Raw genomic sequence first — 15,217 nt, 5'->3', positions numbered from 1 at the left:
GTCTAACAGAGGAGGAAGTGCAACAAGATTAGATCTCGGAGTGTGCGATAGACTTTGCGGATTTCGAATGTCATATTGTTGTAGGGGTTTCTTTGCTATGTAATAGGGATGAAGATTCTAGGTAGAGGAGTGGACGAGTAAGTAGATGAGTAAGTAGATGAGTAAGTAGAGGAGTAAACATTAACTTCTCTTACACTCATATATGTTGAATCCTCGAGCTTTTGGGAGGTTATATAGCGGACTAGCAAAGCGAATACACAGGTTGGGGACGCTGTGTAGCTTTGATTGATGGATGTTGAATGATAAATGTAAAGCGAGGAAGCAATGGATTTGTTGGCAACTATATGGAATGAGGTCCCATGTGTAGAGATATAGGCTGGAAGCATTGAGGAATAAGAGTCGAGATTAAGGTTTATGTATATGGAGGGAGACTGAGATTTTGTATTGAGGCTTTACGCTTCACGAGTTGATGTGATAGATTCTCATTTCTTGTTTGAGAACTGAAGATTTGTAGGCGATTAGATGAGTCTGTATAGGAGAATCGAGGTCATGTTGCACAGGCCATGTGTATGATGACGAGGAAGGAGACAGACAGTAAGGAAATTTGGGATAGGGGATGAGGTGTAGATATTTGCGTAGTATTTATATATATAGAGACCTAGACAGAAATTGAACCTTTGGAATAAATTTATAGATTAACCGTGGATTTTAGATGGCGTGAGCTGGAAAATATATGTCTCCTCTACTTCCCTCCACCATCCAGCACCCCTCAGATTACAGTGTAGTGATTCCTTATTCTCACTACATCTGATGATATACTCATTCAGCTTATCAACACTGTATGTAATCCGGTTGAGATCCAGAGAATATTGATTCTATAGATATATATATACATAGGTAGATTCTTTATTCTTCTCCAAAAGGACTAACGGCAATAAGGCACAATATATACATACATATATATATATATATTCGTAAAATCAAAAGATAAATCTGACGTTAGTCTGATGTTAGTCTGATGTTTATGTGATATATACGTACCTAGATTTATGTGATGCATACCTAAATAAGAATTAGGATATAATATTGCTCAATACGCATATAGATACCGTAAGGTAAGACAAAAAGTCGTTCTCTATCAAATACCGAACTCTTCCCCTGCATTTAGATCGACGCTAGCTAAAGATAATCAATCGCTTATCTACTTAATGTTGCCAAGCCTTTGTCTCCCGATTGACAGCATAGTGACGTCTTGGATCTTGGATCGAAAAAGTACGCGCTGGTCGCGTTGAACCTCGTGTTCGTAAAAATCCATTTTTCTTTCTTTATTGTGTTGAATTGATAAATATATATACATATACACATTGGTGGCGACTTTGAAAAAACCAAGGAAAACTTGATGTTTTTTATTTCCACGAGAAACATCTCTTTAAAGCAATTGCCATCAAGGTTAACCATCTCACAACGGAATAATTTCCCCGTCCCTCAATTCCTCGCAAAACAACGAATACTGCATCGAAACTGCATATCTACCTCTCAAATCCTCAATATGTCCACACGAAAAGCAACCGCAGCTGCATCCGCAAAACGTAAAGCTAGTTCCACTCCCGAACCCATCTCCCATCTCAATGGCTCCAAGAAGAAAGCAAAAGTCAGCGACGATGACCACGATTTATCTGAGCTCCGACAACCGCATCACAGCGCAAAAGAAGCCGAAGAAAATGGCATTGTTCTGAGGAAATATTATCCCCATGAAATGTGTAATCCGCGCGCCATCGCATATAATAATAATGAATTGGAGAGACCAATTGAGGCTCTACACTCTGCGCTTGGAGAGACGGAAAAGGAGAGGAAGGGAATCGATAAAGGAGGGGAATGTGTGGTTCATTGGTTTAAGTGTGATTTGAGGACGAAGGATAATACGGCATTGTGGATGGCGAGTCAAAAGGCAAAAAAGTTGGGGGTTCCTCTTGTGACAATGTATATTGTTAGTCCTGAGGACTTTGAGGCGCATTTAACGGCTCCGGTTCGAGTGGATTTTATTTTGAGAACTTTGGAGATTTTGAAGAAGGATTTGGCGAAATTGGATATTCCGCTTTATGTTGAGACGATTGAAAAGAGAAAGAGGGTCGAGGGGAGGATTCTAGAACTATTGGAGGAATGGGGATGTTCACATCTCTATGCGAATATGGAATATGAAGTCGATGAGCTGAGACGAGAAGCTAGGATGGTGAGAGCTTGTGTGGAAAAGAGCATCTGTATGGATGTGATACATGATACATGTGTGGTTCGTCCGGGAGATTTAAAGAGTGGACAGGGAAAGCAATATGCAGTTTATTCTCCTTGGTTTAAAGCATGGGTGGCGCATGTTCATGAGAACTCGGATCTTCTCGAGCTTTTCGACGCCCCGGAAAAAAATCCTTCCAGTGCGCGCAAAACTTTCGCAAAATTATTCGAAACGGAAATCCCAGATGCACCAAAGAATAAAGCTTTGACAGCGGAAGAAAAGGAACGATTTCGATCCATGTGGCCAGCAGGCGAACATGCAGCCCACGAACGACTCTCAAAATTCGCGCATGAAAAGATAAATAAATATGGAGACCATCGAAACTTTCCCTCCCTAAACTCTACCTCTTCCCTCTCAGTACATTTCGCATCCGGCACACTATCTTCCCGAACCGCCATCCGCACCGCGCGCGATCACAACAATACCAAGAAACTAAATGCCGGGTACCAAGGAATCCAAACCTGGATCTCCGAAGTAGCTTGGAGAGATTTCTACAAACACGTCTTAGTCCACTGGCCATTCGTCTGCATGAACAAACCCTTCAAACCCGAATACACAAACATCGAATGGGAATACAACGCCTCCCACTTCAAAGCCTGGACGGAAGGCAAAACCGGATATCCGATCGTCGACGCCGCAATGCGCCAACTGAATCATTGCGGCTACATGCATAATCGCAGCCGGATGATTGTGGGTTCTTTTCTCGCCAAACACCTTCTCCTCGATTGGAGAATGGGCGAGAGATATTTCATGGAACATCTTGTTGATGGGGATTTTGCCAGTAATAATGGAGGATGGGGATTCTGCGCTAGCACGGGGGTGGATCCGCAGCCGTATTTTCGAATCTTTAATCCCCTGCTGCAGAGTGAGAAATTTGATGCAGAGGGCGAGTATATTCGCAAATGGGTAGAGGAGTTGAGGGGGGTGAAGGGAAAAGCGATTCACGAACCGTATGGAGATAAAGAGGCGGCGAAGACGGCGAAGAAAATGGGATATCCAGAGAGGATTGTGGAGCATAAGGTTAGTAGGGAGAGGTGTTTGAAGAGGTACAAGGAGGGGTTAGGCAGGGCGAATTCGTAGGCTGGAGTGGTTGAAGATTGAGGCTAGTATTAGTATTAGTGGAAAATTATATACCTAGGTAGGTTGATCGAGTCAGCGGTATCTAGTAATGAATCAATAAATCCACAAAGTAAATAAACATACAACTTTATCCCTTTCTCCAATCCCCAAATACTAAAATGCTGAACTCGAGCGCAGCGAGCAAAAGGGGGTTTGGGGGCTTGCGCCCATGATGAAGAATATATAATAGATGAATAAATGAATGAATAAATAGAAACCTTTGATAAAGGCACTACGGATAATATGGATATATATAACTGTAGATAATTGATTATTTTATAATTTATATGATAAGAATTAGATAGATGAACGGCTTAAGTGATGGATGGATGAATGAGTGAATGAATGAATGAATGAATAAATAAACATTTCAATGGAGAAAATATATATATTGAGGTAGGTAGGTAGGTAGGTATATAAAATAGAGGAGGTGAAGGGTTTTCTTAGAAATTAATCAAAGGTATAGATGGATGGGTATGTTGCTAAGGGTTCTGATGAGTAAGTATGGGATTTATAGAGGATTTGTATGGATGGAATTTGTATGTATATATGAATATATGTATGTGATTTTATTGTTGTTTTTATTTATCATGAATGAATAGATGGGTAGATAGGTAGGTAGGTATCTGTACCCAAGTATCTATGATCAAGTAATGAAGTCAAGAAAGCAATAAACGAATACACTACATAATATGACACGTCAAAATCAAAAGTGTAACAAAAAAGTATTGGTATTCGCTCACTCAACTATCTTCCTCCCTAGCTACCTAGCTACAAACTAGGTACGTAGCTATCATAAAAAGCTCGCTCGCATACAAAATGCAAAGATGCAGAGATGCAAAAAGGCCAATCCAGCCCCAAAAAACAACCCAACCCAGCCCCATCCATCCATCCAACGCACGCTATGCAATGAAATATGCAAAAAAGACCTTAATCCGTATCATCCTATCTCATCCCATCACATTTCCCTCAACTATAGATCAGGCGCCAAAAACCCCCTTGACTCTCCTCACCAATTCCCTACCCATTTCATTTCTTCCCTCCCTAGTTCTCCCCACCGCATCTCGATTCTCATACGCTCTCCTCAAAAGATACTTCATGCATTCCCCAGTGGTTCCCCAAGTCAAATACTTATACGCCTTTGGAATATCCGTTTTCAAATCCAATTGATCTCTTCCTCCTTTGGTTCCCCCAATCAATTCATTGATTCCTCCATGAACTGTAACTTTCGAATCCTGCGCATTTGAAGAATTCATCGATTCGGCTAATTTTCCCTCCGCGACAAGTTCGCAGGATACTTCATCTGCCATACCTTGCAATTGTGCATAACATAATTCGATTCTCTCTTCGCCCTTCTCAGCCTGTTCGGTACGAATAACCTGAGCCTTTCTGACCGACTCCAAATTATGACCTGCGAGTGCCAAATCCACAGCTTGGAATGTTTTTTCCTCTCCATTTTCTGGTTTTAGGATCGCATTAGGAGTTTGACGAATCAGTGCCTCGGCAATCCCATCATAACATTCATCTGTTTCTCTCTTGGTATCGTGGATCAATTCGCGAGGATCCGATCCCATATATGCGCCTCGAACCAATTTGACTCCGAGGGTAAAGTTTTCCTTTTGCGCAATAGCCATGTGGTTTGAGACGACTCGAGGACAGGCTTTGAGATATGCTTGATAGGTACCATAGATGACTGCTCCTCCTTTGCCGGGTTTATTATATCTCTTCATATATTTCAATGTCCAAAGATCGATACCCGCTTGTACAGCAGCATGTTCCGCATCAAAAGCTAATTTGACACCTCGTTCTGCACCCAATGCACAAATATCATCAATAGCCTTTTTGAGTGTATCATGACAAACTCCCTTTGCCTCTAGAGCCTGTAGAGCCAAACTTCCTGCACCAGTAACCTTGATAGAAACGAAATCTCCCGGACCAGCTAATCGGACAGTAGCCAAAGTACCTTCAGCCCAAGGTAAAACTTCATTCTTGACACATTTCTCCACATCGATATTGGCACCTGGAGATTTCTCAACTTCTCTTGCATAACAGAGAAAAACACCTTTGAAACCCAGATCTTTGATTCCTCGAACCGTCTTTTGAACTTCGGCGTGGGTTTCACCTGCACAAAATTGTTTGTAAAAGGTGTTCTTGAGGAAGAATCGTAAAACGGGATTGCGATCGGGTGATAAGATGGGATTTTGAGAATGGGCGAGAATGGTCATTATTTTTAGGGATGGAGCGAGAAGTAACTATTATTAAGAGATGGAATGGTTAGTAAAAGTTCGACACATAGGTATATTTGATGTAAGTAGTAAAGAAAAAACAAAAACAGATCAGGATGATTAAATGAAAATGACGCTCCGCTGGCCCTCCGGGAGCCACTGCCGTGGAGGCTTTTTCGCTTCGCTCTAGAATTAAAGGGGGAATATTTGAAGTACTCAGGCAGTAGATAAGACTTACAGGAGAAGAAGAAATAGTATTGATAACCAGAGATCTTACAACATTACTCAGAGGTAATATTGAGAGCGGACTAATCTTTGGCATAGTAGCTGATTTAGATTTCGAATCAGATTGTATTGGATGAAGAACATCCGTAGCGGCAGAAGCTGAAGTTGGATTTCCAGCATATGTAGATTGAAGAGGTGATGTTCTAGAAGACAATCTTCTATAATTTGAAGGCGCAATCAGGAATGGTCTTCGAGAACATAGTAATGCTTTCCGAGATATTAAGTTCGACATGATGCAAAGTGTGAAGGAGTTTTGAAGTCGATAAATAGACCAATAAATGTATAAATACGGCTTTGTGTTTTTCTTTCTGTGGCTCGGTTTCCTCTGTGTTGCGCAATGAATACTGACTGATTGCGAAAAGGACTGATATGTACAGACAAACAGGAATGAAGGGAATGAAGGGAAAGAAGAATAGAGAAGGAAATCAGGATAGACGAGGAATTTAAATAGGAAAAGAGAACTTGGGAGTTAAGAAATAATTCGAGAAGAAAATGAAGAAGAAATCAAACCAGCGAAATCGGAGTTGTGAGTGAATAGTAAGTACAGTATCAATAATCAAACATACAGCGAAGAGACGAGGAGGGGACATGGAAATGGAAATGGAAATGATGAAGCTTATCGATAACCCCAAACCAACATGCCGTCGACAACCATGAGATCCAAGCTTATCGTAAGTATATCAGGATATCCACTTTGAAATCAAGAAAGATGATTGGGTGAATTGACTTTCTTTAAACGCTTCAAATAGTTGTGGGAATGCTACAACCGATGGAAACCGAATGGATAGTGCTTTGATGTCGGTGATATGGACAAGATGGAGCAAACTAACAAAAACTATTCGAATATTGATGCCGATATAACTCAACTATTACCTATATATTGGAGATGAATATGTTTGATACTCAACAATGATACGAGAATCGAAGAGAGGAATGGAGACGAAGAGTCTGGATTGAATAATGAAGTGGATATAATTACCATTTAATTTCCATTTATTATTATGATGATGATGATGATGTTTTCTTCTTCTTATATTGGTGTCTTTTCGACATCTTGCTGTCTCAGATCTTCTTCTTCCTTGCCTCCTCTTCGTCCTGTCGTTGCTCCCGTTAAGAAATCTATATATCCCAATCTTCTACCTCTTGCATAACCAACTGCATCTTGTAATAATCCATATCCTATACCAAATGCCAATCCGGTCTTTGCGGTTCGGGCTGTGGTTACTATGGGGAATCGATCTGGAAGAGGAATTATGTTAGTATTGGTCACTCATCATATTGAATCTTCTCCCATCGATCATCTGCCCTTTGCCTTTTTCCATTTACGTTTGCCAATCTTCATCTCACCCAAAGGAAGGCATTGGCAACGCACGAGAAAATGCCATTGGTGCAAGAATCCATTGATTTATATTGAAACCACAACTCCCCCGCACACAATCACAAGCACAACTCCAGAAACCAAACACAAACACAAAAATAAACCAAACAGAATAAAACTCACTCCATAAGCTAAACCCTCCCGCAACACTCAGACTAGCCACCACAGTATTAACCACATCTTTCTTCCCCCTCCACCTATCACACATATCCTCAATAGCCAACAGCCCCGCCGTCCAAAACGCAATCCTCCCTCCCATCCTCAACCCCTCTTTGACTCCCCCAAGCCCCGTATTGTAATTCTTACTCTTGTGGTACAAATACCACCCCGTCGGCGACGTCGGCAAGCGATGCGCATTCTCAGCGCGGAAACGCAAAGATGCAGCTTGAGAACCGTGGGAGATTCCCAGCGCCATGCCGCAGAGAAAAGATATCGATGTGCAGAGGGGGAGACGCGCGCCGTAGGGTATGGACATGCGGGAATCGAGGACGAGGGCTTCGTGGTGAGCTTTGCGCCAGGCTTTCATTTGGATTTCGAGGAGTTCTTCGGGGGTTGGGGGAGGGGTGGTGAGATCTGTGGTTGGCGGAGAGGGAGTTGAGGAATCCATGGTTTTGGAATTGGTTGGTTGATCGACTGGTCGACTGGTCGACTGACTGAATGCTTGAATGCTTGATTGCTTGGTTGCTTGATATGACGCACAGAAGATTGAAGGAAAATACCGTGTAAATGCCAGTAGATAAGTGAGGTTGTATCGAATTGTATTATATTATCACTATCGCGCAAGGCTGAAGAATGAAGAAATCACTTTTTTTAAAGATCAGCTGCTTTCGCGACTTGACAAAGCTTATCGCGTCGCAAAAGACGTTCAATAATCTGAAGCTGATGCCTGTCTGTTCTCAATCTGCCTATTTATCTTTTGTCCATCTCATTCTTACAAAGGAATTCATCTCCATCTAAAACTACAATAATCACAAATACCAAACGACGGTCTTAAATATCATATTGTCCAATCAATAAATCATCACATACCTCTTTTGTCTAATTCGAATTCGATTCAACTCAATCCATATATACAACCCAACACAATCCAATAACCAACCCTCAAAATGGTAAGCTAACACTTCCCCTCCCTTCCCTCTAGATCTGATCTGCAAAACTGACCTCCCCCCCACCAGCCACCCAAACGCAAAATCAGCACCTTCGACCCACCCAGCGACACAAGCCTCACCCTCTTCCTCAAACACACCGTACACACTATTCTCCTGCTCGTCCCCCCACCCAAACCTTCCCCCAAATCCTCACTCTCCTCCTCTCCACCCTGCAGGAACGCTACCCAGATGGCCTCTCCCCTCTTCCTTCCCCAGGAAACGCAGCTTCAAAATCTACAACCACTCTCTCCTCCACCACTACCACCCTCACGGAGCGCAAAATTCCTCTCCCGGAATCAGTGAAAAATATCGCGCTAGCGGTTCCGGTCGATGTACATGATTTGAAAGCAGGATGGACGGAATTGGAATTGGGATTGGGGGATACGCCGGAGAGTGTGGGGGTGAAGGAGGGAGGGGTGTTGGCGTTTAGGTTTCTGAGGGATGGGGAGGAGGAGGAGGAGGAAGGAGAGTTTGAGGTTGCGTGGCCGAGTTATGAGATTTATGATGAGGGCGAGGGGGAGGGGGATGAAGAAGCGGAGGAGAGAACGTTGGCGGGGGGTGAGGAGGAGGAGCTTTGATTGTGGGGAGGGGATGGAATGAGTTGGGAAGGATAGGGATTCAAGATGAAGAGAGAGATGGAATTGGTGTGGAAAATGCAGCGGGATGATGAGATCTGAGCTCAGATATTTCATAAGGATGATAGTGTGTACTGGAAAATATCATGCCGGCGTTATAGGTATGAAATGGAATGGAACGGAAGGGATGTTTGTTCAATCATGAACCAAATGAGTCTGAGAGAATGAATATGAACAACAGGTATTATAATCATATGATGAGATGAATGCATGGAATCTTGTTTTATGGTTGCTTCAATCAAAGCGCTCAACTGTTAAATTGTAAAAGTGTTTGGTACTTTTGAGAGATCGTTCGTAAGATTGACATCTTGTGGTATAATAGAATGGTTATTGAGGTGTTGTCAATTTGAGATTTCAGGGTATCTATCAATCCAAACTGAACTGCAGTCTAATGATATAAGGGGTTGAATGTTTGAAAGGAGTTTCAAATCTGTAGATACCTAGGTAGTTCAATGTTCTAATCAAATCCAATATCAATATCTTATATGGTTTGAATGTTTTGGTTGGGTTGGAGATGGGATATGATAATCTTTATTGTTGGAATGTAGTTCGGATTATTGGATACTCAATATATCATGTATGTGTGTGTGTGTGTTTGTACATGTGTGTGTATATGTATATATCAACCCCCTCACAACTTCACCCCTTCTTCTCTCCTCACAACTTCGCCTCTCCCCCTCTCTCCTCCTCCAAAACCTCTCTCCTCTCCCGAACCTCCACCTCCCTCGGTCCCTCCTTCCCAAACCTCACGAGCACAACTCTCTTCCCATCCCCTTTCCTGCCCACCCCCTCCAATTCCGGTCCTTGTCCATCTAACCCCAATATCACCCTCCCATCCCCATTTTTCTTCTTGATCCCCAACGAAAGCGGACTCATTACTTTCTCGCCCCAGAGAATTCCCGATGCATCACCTCCGTCTCCTTGAAGGAATTGCAGGACTTGAGTTCTTTGCGCGGAGAGTTCTTCTATTGAGAATGCAGAATTTGAATTTGACTCTGCGGGAAGCAAAAATTTCGAAAGTAATTCCATCAAATAGAATTGTGGGGGGAAGAGAATAATTTCTCCGCTTCGGGCTTTCTCTAGCCATGTAGAACAGTAGGCGAATTCGGCAGCGGTGTGTTCGATGCCGCCGTCGTGGGTGGGGATTGTGTGGGTTTCTTGTTCTTTTTCTGTTTCTTGAATCGTGGGGACACTCTTATTTTCTACTTCCGTTGAGGTTGAAGGAGAGGGAGATGAAGATAAAGGAAGGAAATAAATATACATCTGTGTAGTGAAACGTTTTGGGAGGTTAGAAGGGGTGATCCACCGGGTGAATGGATGGAGAGACTCGATATCGGGGATTCCTCCTTGCTGAGCTAGCCAGGTTGAGAATTTGACTTTCCGGGAATGGATTTCCTTTCTCGCGCGCGAAATTTCTTTTTCGTCGATGTGGAGGGATTCTTTCTTGGTGGTCTTTTCCTCGGGATTTTGAGGGGATGCGGATGGGGATGGGAGAGCGAGGAGTATTCCGCTCTCCTCGAAACATTCCCGAATAGCGCCGAGACGATATATCTCGGAATCTACATGACGGGATGGAGAGGAGGGTGAGGGGATAGGTGATTCATGGTAGGGATCGAGGTTTCCGCCTGGGAAAACGTGGGCGGAGGGGAAGGAAGATGAGGTGCGAATACGATGGAGCAGGAGAATTTGGTTTTGGGGAGAAATGAGGAGGATACTGTGGGGTGCGTTAGTAGGGATGGGAATGAGGGGATGAGAATGAGATAAGAATAGAAGAAAGTGAAATGGTAAAGATATATCACACACCTCGAACTAGGCTGTGGAACAGCAATCTCTTTCGTGGCTTTCCTATCTACTTTAGAACTACTAGTAGATGAAGTATATTGTTTTTCCAAATCAGACCTCGGAGATGGAGATCCGGGTAATGTCATATTTCTCGGTCTTTTTCTTATTCTTGACAATGTTCCTAGACTTTGCTGAGATGTGTAGATTCTTGTGGTGTGAAAGAATCTATAATGTGATTGTGATCTTCTGAATGTTAACGTTCTCAAGGCGGAGATCTGAAATGCGGATGGAGTAATGACTTTGTATATACTTCTAGACACCAATGGAACTGGAATTGCAATCGTAAGGGAAGAAGTATGATATAGATGTGTTATAGACATTGATATTTGAGTAGAGCCACGACCAGAAATCAAATTAAAGGGGTCGCGGATAGGAAGCTTGCACGTGCGGGGGAGTCGTGCGTAGAAAGAAGCATTTCCGAAAATCTGGGGAAGCTGGATGGATGAATGAGCCGAGCCGAGGTTTGGAGTTGGGGATGGTCTGTGCTTCCATTGTATATTTCTTGTGGATGTGGTGAACGACATATTGAGACTCTGGGAAGAGAAGACTGTTATTTTGTTTAACTGGGAGAATTCTGACATGGAATTTTGAGAGGGAAATTCGAGGCGTAATGAATGTGGGTAACGAATTAAATTCTAGCGAAAGTGCTTCTCTGTCCAACGAGTGTATGGTTGAGTAACGTTAGAGTTTAGTTCTGTGGAATGCGTAAGTATCCTTCGTTCTCAAATTGTGCGATAGCTATATAGTTATGTGTCTGATATCTGCAACATTATCTCTCTGACATGATCTTAAGTTCTTCCCCTGGCCAGAACCCAATGCGTCGGTTGGGTAGTAAACATGTGTCAGCACTACAGCATACTAGTTACCATGCTGAGGAACGTTGTCTCCCAGATCTATAAGAAAGGCTCCTCAGACGTAGTTTGTGTCATTGAAATAGTTTTACACAAATGAAATCATTCTTGCGACATCAAGTAAAATCAAAATATGTCAAAATATATTTGCTGTTATCAGCAGCTAATCCAGAAGATTTCTTGCTTCGATACTGTAGTTCGAAAAAAGTATCAAATCAAATGTCCTTGCATCCTAGATCTCAGTAAGATGTTTTGCTCATGGCCTATTCATCTCCTCTATTACCATCAAACACTTCCCAAGGAGATTTCTATCCCCCAAATACAGAAGCAGGTCCGGCCTGCAGTTGCAGTAGCCCTATCCAATCCTTCCCCTCCCCCCAACAACCAGAAAGAAATGGGATCATCATCCTCCCTATTCTTCTCATATTCATCCCTCAATTTACAATATCCCATCCTCTCATAATACAACTTCTCTCTCGCTCCAACTCCTCGATCCAGAATTTTGTTTGGTGCAATACAGTCGCATACATGATGATGACAACGAGAGCTTTGCTAAGTAAGACCAAATGATTTGTTGCTTCGGAGAAAGAAGTTGGATTGTTGTAGTAGTGATGCGCGGCCCAATAAGGGATTATAGATAAGGCTCCGGAGAATATGAGCTGGGGGGTGTATCAGTCTGGGATTTCTTTAATCGAGAGATACAGGGGCTAAGGAGAAGAATTAAAGGGAGAAAGAGATTAGAGAAGGCAAGTATGTGACAGCAAGACTGTCGCAATACACACATACGTAAATATTAAGCTTAACTCTTGTCTCAGACGTCATGTCTTTCATTGCCGCGGTAAATTTCTCATTCATCTGATGTCGCATAGTGCCCAAGCTTCTAGGAGATTGATTCTCGGGGATAGTCTGGAGACTTTGAATATGAGCGAGGTGAGTGGTACGAAATTTTCTGCAGTTCCAGTGTTAACGTATGGTTTCATATTGGCAGTTGAGAAAGAGAGAACTACGTATTTCGATCCTTGGCATATATCCGGTCTTGAGCTTCTTGCGCGGTCGCTCTAGTCTTCATTCCCCATTGCGTGGAATAGTTTACGTCAAGCTCCTTGCTATTGCGAAGAAAGTAGGAGATAAGTGATATGATGAAGAGTACACAGCCAGTAATTGCAGCCCAGGAGTACTTGGAGTCGCGGAATTGAAAGAGTATGTTGACTATGACGAGGATAGGAGCAATCAGAATGGCAATGAAGGACTAGGAGGTATGTTAGTACATCGAAATGTGGAGTAATAATCTAGTGAGACGTAAAGGGGACCAAATTACCCAAAGGAGAATTTGTGCAACTTGATAGCTCATGGATGAACCATGGTATGCTTCTTTCTGGAGATACTCTGCTGACATGGTGTATTCATTCTCGATGGAGTCATTCTTATGGAGTGTTGGATGAGCTACGCTATCGACTTCTGATTCCGAAGGTTTAGCGCTTTGGATCTACGTGGGAGGAAAGTAAGTATATGTTGTTGGTAATAGTATACTAGGTTTAAGTAAATTCAATTCGGGAATTGTGAGATAGTCTTACTATGTCTGGGTAAGTCTTCAAGTTAAAGACGATACCGAACACCTTTCTAATAGAAGATTTGTAGGATTCCATCATGGATTTAATCATCTATCAGGCTCTGTGTCAGTAAACTTGTCGACATCAAGGGATGAAATTGTTGTAGCAGATATGCATTAAACTCCTAATAGCATATCCGGAAACACCAAAAAGGAAACCTACCTTTGAATGTTAACTTATAGAAGTATCTTTGTTATTAGATGGTTCAAACGTGCTGTTTGCAAGATGCCTGTTGATACAAAGTTCAAATTCGATGTAAGTATCTTTGTCCTGTACGGAAAGTTCAAAATTATTGTGATACTTTTTGTTGTAATGCAATAGTAAAAGCAAGACGGCTCGCAACAGTAGATACCTTTATGTCTTTTTTCAAAAGGTTCGCTTCCTTTCTCCACTTCCTTGAGATTCAACTATGAACCCCGAGCCTAAGAACAGCACAGATGTCTAATAGTAATTCCCGATGGGAAGTTCTATACAGAGAACTGTATGGAGATCTCATTACCTAGGGAGTGTTACTGTACTCCGGATGAGAGAAAATTCTACCGAAAAATTGAATTCTTCTCGGTTGCGCCAATCGCTTGCCTGGGTTACGGCCGACGTTAGAAAGTGAATGCTTCGCTTCAATGTTTCATATAACGGCTCACATATTAGTCGATATCTTCCCCGCACAGAGAAGAATTACTTGGCGATCTGACGCCCCTTGGAGGTCTTTAATCGAGTAGCTGCTTGGAGTAAATTCATAAGTTAGCAGAGAGATTGGATTGGTAGGTTCATGTAGGGTCAAGCGAATAATTATTCACGAGTATCTCTCGAAAATTTCACCATGTGATGAATACTGGAATTACCTCATATTCTACTGCATCTTGTAGAAGTAGATGGAAGCGCTAGCTGATAAGCGAAAGCGATTATGGTCTACAAAAGACTATATAATATCATGTCAATTCTATCATTGACATATCGAAAGCTCGCCCCTGTGTTTCTCGACTAATGGACCTTCGCTTGATCAACAGTGTTACTATTTATATGCGTTTTCGAGTTCTTTCACTGAATTTCTACATGCATCTCTTATTAGCATGATCTGCCCCCAGACAGCACAATGAAAAAACAGCAAAAATATACATATCACAAGTCACGGAAGACTTCTCGTGTTACGTCTGCTCGAACCTAGATTATCAAAACTTACTATGCCGAGCTAATCTGGAAGCGATTCATCATGAATGTCAGATCGACTGAGATGGGACGATATATTGAAATTATATGGCTATCTCCTTCCACCATCATCTAGTTTAAGAATGGAACCCTGTGCTAATTTTGTGTCCCTCAAAATTTGATGCCTTTCACCCATATATTTCTCATCATAAATCTTCTAGATGTGGAATCCGCATAACCATTATCTCTTCATTTATGTGAGAAAAAGAGAAACGATGAAAGTTGCATTAGGCGCTCTGAGCTTCTCATATATGTTTCTATAATTCTGTGCATATAATTGCTTTCTTTGATCAATAGTGAAACAAATATATGCTGGCACTTGAAGTTCAAGTTCTTTCATTCATCTGTTTGAGCTAACACTTCTCTTGTTCTTATAAATTCCCCACGCCATAGCCCTCTAGGCTTGAATACTCTCATCCAAGTCCATTAATTTATCTGTGTATTCTTTCGACCTCATCATGCAGTTTCCCTTTCCCTTCTCACTCGCCAATCTCCTTGGTAAAACTTGGTTATAGTGAATATGATTGTCGATCTCAATTCCATAACTCCAAGTCCGAATGAACCAGGTTGTATATTGATCGATTACAACTCACATTGTTTACATGTAACTTACTAAGGCTTCTTGAAATAG

At 42.1% G+C, this 15,217-nt stretch overlaps 6 protein-coding genes across 6 annotated transcripts; 2 read left to right on the top strand and 4 right to left on the bottom strand.

Annotated features, from left to right (window-relative positions):
• Positions 1 to 1,549: 1,549 nt before the first annotated feature.
• Bfra_009132 (putative deoxyribodipyrimidine photo-lyase protein) lies at positions 1,550 to 3,367 on the top strand (the record flags this gene model as incomplete). The annotated part of the gene is made up of 1 exon (XM_037339483.1): positions 1,550 to 3,367. One exon carries the CDS (start codon positions 1,550 to 1,552, stop codon positions 3,365 to 3,367), a length of 1,818 nt encoding a protein of 605 aa, XP_037191049.1.
• Positions 3,368 to 4,386: 1,019 nt separating this feature from the next.
• Positions 4,387 to 6,148, bottom strand: Bfra_009131 (putative proline oxidase protein; the record flags this gene model as incomplete). Its single annotated transcript, XM_037339482.1, has 2 exons — positions 4,387 to 5,658; positions 5,870 to 6,148. 2 exons carry the CDS (start codon positions 6,146 to 6,148, stop codon positions 4,387 to 4,389), a joined length of 1,551 nt encoding a protein of 516 aa, XP_037191048.1.
• A 798-nt stretch (positions 6,149 to 6,946) lies between these two features.
• On the bottom strand, positions 6,947 to 7,901 carry Bfra_009130 (uncharacterized protein; the record flags this gene model as incomplete). The annotated part of the gene is made up of 2 exons (XM_037339481.1): positions 6,947 to 7,155; positions 7,418 to 7,901. The coding sequence occupies 2 exons, from the start codon at positions 7,899 to 7,901 to the stop codon at positions 6,947 to 6,949; spliced, it is 693 nt and encodes a 230-aa protein (XP_037191047.1).
• Positions 7,902 to 8,400: 499 nt separating this feature from the next.
• On the top strand, positions 8,401 to 9,020 carry Bfra_009129 (uncharacterized protein; the record flags this gene model as incomplete). The annotated part of the gene is made up of 3 exons (XM_037339480.1): positions 8,401 to 8,403; positions 8,470 to 8,541; positions 8,619 to 9,020. The coding sequence occupies 3 exons, from the start codon at positions 8,401 to 8,403 to the stop codon at positions 9,018 to 9,020; spliced, it is 477 nt and encodes a 158-aa protein (XP_037191046.1).
• A 714-nt stretch (positions 9,021 to 9,734) lies between these two features.
• On the bottom strand, positions 9,735 to 11,005 carry Bfra_009128 (putative nudix domain-containing protein; the record flags this gene model as incomplete). The annotated part of the gene is made up of 2 exons (XM_037339479.1): positions 9,735 to 10,791; positions 10,881 to 11,005. 2 exons carry the CDS (start codon positions 11,003 to 11,005, stop codon positions 9,735 to 9,737), a joined length of 1,182 nt encoding a protein of 393 aa, XP_037191045.1.
• Positions 11,006 to 12,204: 1,199 nt separating this feature from the next.
• Positions 12,205 to 13,431, bottom strand: Bfra_009127 (uncharacterized protein; the record flags this gene model as incomplete). The annotated part of the gene is made up of 5 exons (XM_037339478.1): positions 12,205 to 12,429; positions 12,557 to 12,719; positions 12,778 to 13,019; positions 13,089 to 13,256; positions 13,345 to 13,431. 5 exons carry the CDS (start codon positions 13,429 to 13,431, stop codon positions 12,205 to 12,207), a joined length of 885 nt encoding a protein of 294 aa, XP_037191044.1.
• Positions 13,432 to 15,217: the final 1,786 nt, after the last annotated feature.

Source organism: Botrytis fragariae, assembly GCF_013461495.1.
Source record: "Botrytis fragariae strain BVB16 chromosome Unknown tig00000101, whole genome shotgun sequence".
In the NCBI taxonomy this organism is placed as follows: Eukaryota; Fungi; Ascomycota; class Leotiomycetes; order Helotiales; family Sclerotiniaceae; genus Botrytis; species Botrytis fragariae.
Note: the sequence above shows the minus strand (reverse complement) of the source record. Positions and strands in the feature narration are given on the sequence as shown.